The sequence below is a fragment of the Pelophylax lessonae genome, assembly GCF_965119305.1.
Source record: "Pelophylax lessonae genome assembly, chromosome: 2".
Lineage (NCBI taxonomy): Eukaryota > Metazoa > Chordata > Amphibia > Anura > Ranidae > Pelophylax > Pelophylax lessonae.
Genome location: NC_138769.1, coordinates 104,692,115 through 104,700,486, shown reverse-complemented (window position 1 = coordinate 104,700,486; position 8,372 = coordinate 104,692,115). Strand labels below are relative to the sequence as shown.

General features: G+C 43.3%; 1 protein-coding gene across 1 annotated transcript in view; it reads left to right on the top strand.

Moving 5' to 3' along the window:
* The first annotated feature begins 537 nt into the window (after positions 1-537).
* LOC309547384 (SET domain-containing protein 4-like) overlaps positions 538-8,372 on the top strand; it is a 42,850-nt gene continuing 35,015 nt past the window's right edge. The window contains exons 1-3 of the mRNA XM_082247227.1: positions 538-650; positions 5,805-5,922; positions 7,450-7,545. Of these exons, the coding sequence (XP_082103353.1) occupies positions 5,859-5,922; positions 7,450-7,545 (160 nt within the window). The 5' untranslated portion in view covers positions 538-650; positions 5,805-5,858. The remainder of the gene's footprint in view (positions 651-5,804; positions 5,923-7,449; positions 7,546-8,372) is intronic.

Here is an 8,372-nt window from a genome sequence, read left to right as displayed (position 1 = left end):
AAATTCAAGATTTGCGTGGGTTAAGAAGATGTACACCGCTGCTTCGTGTTCTGTCACATTAGGAAACCTATTGGAACTCATAGCGGCCATGTTGGAACGCATGGTACATGCGCAGTAAGTTATTCTAGTCCGCATGTCACTTCCGGTAGCAGAATCTGATAAGTAGGGCTATTCTGATAGAATAACGGCCCTAATATGGGGCACAGATTCATACGCCCCGCGTGAGGTAACTGCACGGTATATGCTGTTTTTTAAAAAGTGCTGCAGGCTACTGTACATAATAGTAATATTATTAGTAAAAGCTGCAAATTTATATCACTATTCATATATTTGTTGTTTTTTCTATATCAATTACAGGTCAATGAGTGGAAAGCTCAGGGAAAATGGCCGCCTCCTGTACTGAGGACACTCTGTGTAGAAGAAGTAGATAGGAACTGTTACTAGTGTCAGCAATGTCATGACTGAACAACCAATAGATAACGGCGCTTAGAGCAGCAACCCGGAAGTGGAAGTATGTCTCCCACGTGTGGTCTTCTCTCTCTCTCTCCTGTACATATAGAAGTGAATGTATATACAGCAAGCAGACGTGCTGTGACCGGGTATGAGCCCTCTCCTCCCCACCATCCCAGAGGACATAGCCTGTCTAAGAGGTACACTTTTGCATGGTTGGGAGGGGTGTCTTGCTTTTTAAATGGATAAAAAAAGTTTAAAACAGCTATTATTCACATTATCTATTAAACATCACACCTTACACTTACCATGTACTATAAATATAGTATACTATATAACATGTACAGACATAAATTACTTTTACTTGAAGAATAAATTCATGTTTTGAATAAAAGTGACTATGCAGGCGAAGGGCCCCAGCAGGGGCTCTGTAAATCATTCTCATCAGTGTTGTCATCCTTAACCCTATTGCTACCAAAGCTGTTTTTGCACACTGTAGCGATGTCAGACATTGCATGTGAATCGCACCGCACTGCTGTGCAAATCACATGTGATGTCTGTGCGATGCAAAGTCAGCCATACAGATTGTATGGCTAAATTCGCATCGCAATCGGACCAAAGTTGTGCAGGACCCTTTTTTTGCTCCGCACCAGAATCAAATCGCAAGGGTCTTCACACCTATGCAATCCGATTCCTGTCCGACTTGACAGTTGGCACTGCGATATGCAAACTGGCCTGGGGGTGTCATTAACTTTGTATTAACACTCCCAGCAGTTCGCATATGGCAGTGTGAACTGCCTGCGAGTCGGGTGCGATGCGGGAACCCGCAGTGGGTTCGCAGGGTTCCCGCATCGCACCAATGTCAACCGAGCCTTTAGGCCTGAAGAATATGTAAAACCTACAAAACATTAAATATTTTTTGAAAACAGACACCCCAGAGAATACAATAGTGACAATTACAATTTTTTATGTAACACAACAGCACAACAGTTTACAAAACGCAAGAATACACTAAACTTTAGGGCATATAAACGCAATATATATTACCGGATTTTTGGTAAAATAAAAAAGATAAGGTTGCGCCGAGTAAATAGATACCCAACATATTAAAGCAGTGCTAAACCCAAAAGCAAACATTTATTATTTTGCAGTTTACCAATTCTAAGGCCCCGTTCACATAGGGGCGACGCTACTTCGCACCGCGACCTCCGAGGTAGCGGTGCGAGCAGCGCACCGCGACCTCGGAGCGGCCACCACGGACTTCATAACATTGAAATCTATGGCGGTCGCCTCCTGGTCGCCCCAAAGAAGCTCCGGACCCTTTTTCTAAGTCGGAGCGACTTGTGTCGCTCCTATTAGAATGGGTCCGCAGCTTCCCTATGGGAGGCGACCTGTGAGGCGACCAGGTCGCCTCACAGGTCGCCTCAGTGTGAACCGGGACTTAGATGTGATGACTGCATTTGTTTTCTTTTTCTGAGCTTTCTTTCCTCTGCAGTATTTTTATCTGGTGATCCAGCCAGCAAGTCTGTTGGTTTTTTCAAGCTCTCTAGCAAAATACACTGCTCAAAAAAATTAAAGGGAAACGCCACTATTTCTAGTCATTGTATGTACCTACATGTCATGGTCTGACACTTTATACACAATGTATTCAATGGCATTTTGTATAGCTTTCTGCATATGCTAAAAAAAAAAATATTTTAACTGCAAGTGACAATAAATTATTTTTTTTTGATATACATATGGTTGTATAATTGATACATATGGTTGTATAATTGCCTATAAATCCCACTCAAAGAGGAGTTGGTCCATAACAGTGTAAGAAGGGATGGTGGCAATGACACCCCAACCACTTGAGTTTCTTTGAAATTCTACAAAAAAATTAAAGGAACACTTTTTAATCAGAGTACAGTATCAAGTCAGTTAAACTCCTGGGATATTGATCTGGTCAGTTAAGTAGCAGAGGAGGTTGTTAATCAGTTTTAGCTGCTTTGGTGTTAATGAAATAACAACTAATGCACTGGATGGGCAACAATGAGACAACCTCCAAAATAGGAATGGTTTTACAGGTAGGGCGACTGACATTTTTTTCCCACTCATCTTTTCTGACTGTTCACTAGATTTGCATTTGGCTAGGGTCAGTGTCACTACTGGTAGGCAATACCTGGACCCTAAAGAGGTTGCACAGGCAGTCCAACTCCTCCAGGATGGCACATCAATACGTGCCATTGCCAGAAGGTTTTCTGTCTCCCAGCACAGTCTCAAGAGCACAGAGGAGATTCCAGGAGACGCTATTACTCTAGGAGAGCTGGACAGGGCCATAGAAGGTCCTTAACCCATCAGCAGGACCGGTATCTGCTCCTTTGTGCAAGGAGGAACAGGATGAGCTGGTGTGAATGTCTCTGACCAAACAATCAAAAAGAGACTTCATTAGGGTGGCCTGAGGACCCAACATCTAGTGGGCTCTGTACTCACTGTCCGGCACCATGGCGCTCGATTGGCATTTGGCATTGAACACCAGAACTGGCAGGTCCCCCACTGGCGCCCTGTGCTTTTCACAGATGAGAGCAGGTTCACCCTGAGCACATGTGACAGACGTGAAAGGGTCTGGAGAAGCCGTGAAGAACGTTATGCTGCCTGTAATATCGTTCAGCATGACCGGTTTGGTGGTGGGTCAGTGATTGTCTGGGGAGGCATATCCATGGAGGGACGCACAGACCTCTACAGGCTAGTCAATGGCACGCTGACTGCCATTAGGTATCAGCATGAAATCCTTGGACCCATTGTCAGACCCTACACTGGTGCAGTGGGTCCTGGGTTACTTCTGGTGCACAACAATGCCCAGCCTCATGTGGCGCGAGTATGCAGACAGTTCTTGAGGATGAACAAATTGATACCATTGAATGGCCCCACGCTTGCCTGACCTAAATCCAATAGAACACCTGTGGGAAATTATGTTTCTGTCCATCCAACACTGCCAGGTTGCACCTCAGTCTGTTCAGGAGCTCAGTGATGCCCTGGTCTAGATCTGGGAGGAAATACCCCAGGACACCATCCGTTGTCCCATTAGGAGCATGCCCCGATGTTGTCAGGCATGCATACAAGCACCTGGGGGCCATACAAACTACTGAGTACCATTTTTAGTTGCTGCAATGAAATTTCAGCAAAATGGACTAGCCTGCTTCATCATTTTTTCACTTTGATTTTTGGGGTGTCTTTGAATTCAGCCCTCTGTAGGGTGATAATTTTAATTTCCATAAAACTATGTGACATCTTTTCCTTCCTAACACATTACTCAGTCCATATCAGTATAGATATCCAGCATAATATTTTTTCCCCATTGAGATCTGATGTGTTTTCAAAGTGTTCCTTTAATTTTCTGAGCAGTGTATATCAGTTTACATGGATGAGACAAAACCACTTAACATTGACAGGGGTGCTTACAATGATCAGCATTTATTTATTTATGCGAAACCTTTATCCCAAAAGAAAAACAAAATGTTTGCTTGATTATAAAGTGTGAGCTGGAGTTTGGCTTCAATTTGTTATTGTATCTAAATCTGCTAATACATCTAAGGCCCCTTTCACACTAGCGGACCGTTCAGATCCGCCTGTCAGTTTTTCAGGCGGATCTGAACAGATGCCCCATGCATCTCCATGGGGCATCGGATGTCAGCGGAGACATGACCGCTGACATCTGATCGGGGTCTGTCAAATCTGGACAGATGGAAACCCTATTTTCCATCCGTCTGGCAGATCAGATTGGATGAAAACGGACAGGCAGTCCGTTCTCATCTGATTCCCCCATAGAGAACAGCGGGGACCTGACAGCTCTGTCTCAGCACACAGCGCGGAGACAGAGCTGCCATCCGCCTGCTCAGTGGGGGATTGGCAGGTCGATCCCCCGCTGAGAAAAACGGAGTCCGCCGACAGACTCCCATGTGTGAAAGGGCCTTAGGCTCCGTTTCACACCTGGGTGATTTAAATTGCGTGAAGAATTGCCTACATTCTGCCCGTGATTTCCAACTGTGGCAAAACGCGGGACGCGTTTGTTTTGCCATTACTTCCTAATAGTGCCCCAATGGCGCCACGTTTTTGCAGCAATTGTCACGCGATAAATTGCAACGTGTGACATTGTCGTTCAAAAAAAGCTTCTGCTCTATTTGAACAACAAACATCACGCATTACGATTTGACACAATTGCAGCACGATTTATCATGGCAAAATCGCGGCGCTGTTGGGGCGCCATTAAGAAGTAATGGCATTGCACACGCCCTGCAATTTGCCGTGATTTTAAATTGCCCAGGTGTGAACGGAGCTTAAGGGTAGATTTAGACATACGTCTAAATCTCCCTTGCCTGTGAAGCTCCGGACTCTACTGACAGGCGTTGAGGAAGTGTTGCGACGCATCCACACCACCTGTTTTAACCCCATTTGGGCTGACAATTACGCCGCAACCTTGTGCATTGCACGTGGTTGTGGGGCATTTGTGGTGCTTCCCCATTGACTTGCGTGTATGGGTCAACACTCGCTGCCTACTGCAGCTTGGGGGGGGGGGGGCTGTTAGAGGGTATCAAAAATGCGTCTCAACCGCACATTTTTTCTGCCCTCCAACCAGTCCCCTCCCTCCCAGACTGATAATGCTGCTGTCTGCTATGCCTCCTGTTCTCATTCTTCCAGAGTTGAGTTTCACTAGTACAGGAGGTGTGTTATACTGGCCAGATTATCAGGTGAAAACAGGAAAAACCAAAGAAAAGAAAACTGATGCATCCACCACATCTTAATGATTGGTAAGCTGTAATACAATAGATTTTTGGTCTTGGTGCAATACCTCTTTAAACCTTAACATTGCATACACCTGTAAAACGGCGACAAACGTCAGCACCCTAAATTTTCCATAGGTGACAGTTTAAAAGCCCCTACAGGTCATCAGTTTAGAGTTTTGGGTGGCCAGGAAGGTAGGCAGTAGAGATCGACCGATTATCGGCAAAGCCGATATATCAAGGACCGATCTGCACTAAGTGCAGAGGAGGGGTTTGGGGTTCTTTTAGACCCCCAGATCCCTCCACAAGAGTACCTGTAAAAACAAAATAAAAAAAATAAATTTTTTTTTTTTTTTAATGTACGAAAATATCGGCCGATACCGATATGCGATGACCAAAATATCGATATCCACAAAAAAAAAACTATATCGGTCGATCACTAGAAGGTAGGCAGGAAACTTTTATGTCTCCTCTGCATTATAAATTCTGCCTGTTCACCATTTTTTTTTCTTTTTCCCCTTTAACATGTAGTAATATATAACACTTTAACTTGTAGTAATATATAATTGAAATAAAATCTGTTCTGTATTTCAGGCTAGTCAGTGGTTCTTCTAGGTGAGGTCTATACATCTACCCTGTAGAGTCGATATGAAGAAGAATAAAGGACGCACAGGCCGAAGGAGGAAACGGAAAAATCTGGAAGTATCTTCAGGTAAAAGGGCAGGCTCTGTTTTGTTCCGCAGAGTGGCTAAGGCCAAAGATTTTATAGTGGGAAGAGGAGAACTAATCAGAATGGGATCCATCACACCATGTTTGGGCAGCTGATGCCTTCATAAGCACACCAACGATTCCTACCCGTTATTAAAGGTCTACCTTTCTGCAGATACCTGACCTTCAGACCTCATGCACACTATGTTCTTTAACCTCCCTGGCGGTATGATTCTTTTGGATTTTAGGTGCTGAAAGCGGTACCATTATTTTGCATGTAATTCTTGTGAATGAGCAGCCCAAACCAACTGTATACATTTATTATATATATATATATAATGTATACAGTTGGTTTGGGCTGCTCATTTACAAGAATTACGTATATATATATATATATATATATATATATATATATATGTGTGTATAATATAAACTGCTAAATACCTTTTTTCATCAGCAGTATATAGCAGTCTTGTGACTTCAATCAGTGTCTTGCCGAGCACTGGTTAAAGCTTGTAGGAGAAGTTTTCATTCTCCTCTGACTGTCCTATGAGGCTGCATGACTCCTGACCCTCTGTCTGGACAGTACTGATTGGCCCTGTGCCGATCAAATGCACTCTCCCAGAAATACATACCAAACTGGGCATGTGCAGAGTGCCCCCAAGGCTCTGTACCGGAAGAAGATGTGGACAGTAAAAGAAGGGGAGGAGCAGAGAAGACAGGATCAAACAGCCTTTTTACACAAAGATTTTAATTAGTCTGTTAAGTTCCACAGTGAGTATAACAAGCATGCTTTAAAGCGGTTGTATCCCCCCAAAAAAACAAAACAAAACAATCCCTGCAGGACAGTGGCATAGTGTGCTAGTTTGCATCGCATACGAGCACATTATGAAATACTTACCTTAGAACGAAGTTCCAACACGGTCGCCTGGACACTGCTGAGGCAGCTGACATGTTCCCTCAGGGTCTCTTCAGGGTTCGGCGGCTCCAGCGATGTGAGTGGCCGGAGCGGCGATGACGTCACTCCCGCGCATGTGCGCAGGAGTTCACTTTCTGGCAAGGGGCTCTGAAGGTCCGGGAAGATGCGCTGGACTGGTATCAGAGGCTGCATGCAGCGTGAATATCTCTTAAACCTTGCAGGTTTAGGAGATATTCATTTTACCTACAACAGGTAAGCCTTATTATAGGCTACCTGTAGATAAAAGTTAAAAAGCAGAGTAAACTACCGCTTTATTTGCATATACAGGCTGATTTTACTGCGTTTACTGACTGTGGGTTTGGTAACACTTTTAAGTTAGGGAAAATCAGGCCCCAGTAACAAAGTGAAGCTAAGAGGAGCAGGGAAGAGGGAGAGCTTTTTTTCTTTAGCAAAAAGAGTAAAAGTTATTTTAGGAACTTTATAAAAAATGTCAGATGATGGCCGACCGGTCCTACAGACAGCCCCACTCTTTGTTTTTTTTTTTTCAAATCGAGTTGTACTGTACCTTATATATTGTATACTGCACCATGCTTATAATCTTTCTTCTTGTAGTGAATCAAAGCTGTGACATTCAGTACATTCAGCTAAGAAAGTGGCTGAAGAATAGGGGCTTCTGTGACAGCCAGCTAAGGACAGCACATTTTCCAGGTAACATTTTTAGGGTGCACGTCAGTGGAAATTATTATTATTAATAATAATGTACAGGATTTATATAGCGCCAACAGTTTTTATAGTGCTTCACAACATGAGGGCAGACAGTACAGTTACAATACAATTGAATACAGGAGGAATCTGAGGGCTCCGCTCGTTAGAGCTTACAATCTAAGAGGGAGGGTCAAGTGATACAAAAAGTAATAACTGTGGGGGATGAACTGATGGAAAAAGTGGAAATACAGTTGTTAGGTGGAGGCAGGATTGGCCTTTTCGGAAGAGAAGGGTTTTCTGGGATTGCCTAAAAGTGTACAGAATAGGAGATAGCTGGACAGATTGGGACAGGGAAAAGGAAGCCCTAGAATGGTTTGCCTTGGTGTTGCAGTGTGAACATAAAATGAACATATTCCTTGAGAGGGGTGGACTTAACCACTTTACCACCGGAGGATTTTGCTGTCTTAATTCTGGGCCACTTTTTGCGATTCAGCACTGTGCGACTTTAACTGACAATTGCGCGGTCATGCAATGCCTTACTCAAACTAAATTTACGTCCTTTTTTTCCCACAAACAGAGCTTGCTTTTGGTGGTATTTGATCACCTGTGCGATTTTTACTTTTTGCGCTATAAACAAAAAAATGAGCTTAAATTTTGAAAAAATAATATTTTTCACATTTTTATATATGAAATTCCCCCCCAAAAAAAAGTAAAAATCAAAATTTTTTTAAATTTTTGGCCAATTTGTTTTCTGCTACATATGTTTGGTAAAAAAAATCACAATAAGCGTATTTTGATTGGTTTGCGCAAAAGTTATTGCGTTTACTAAC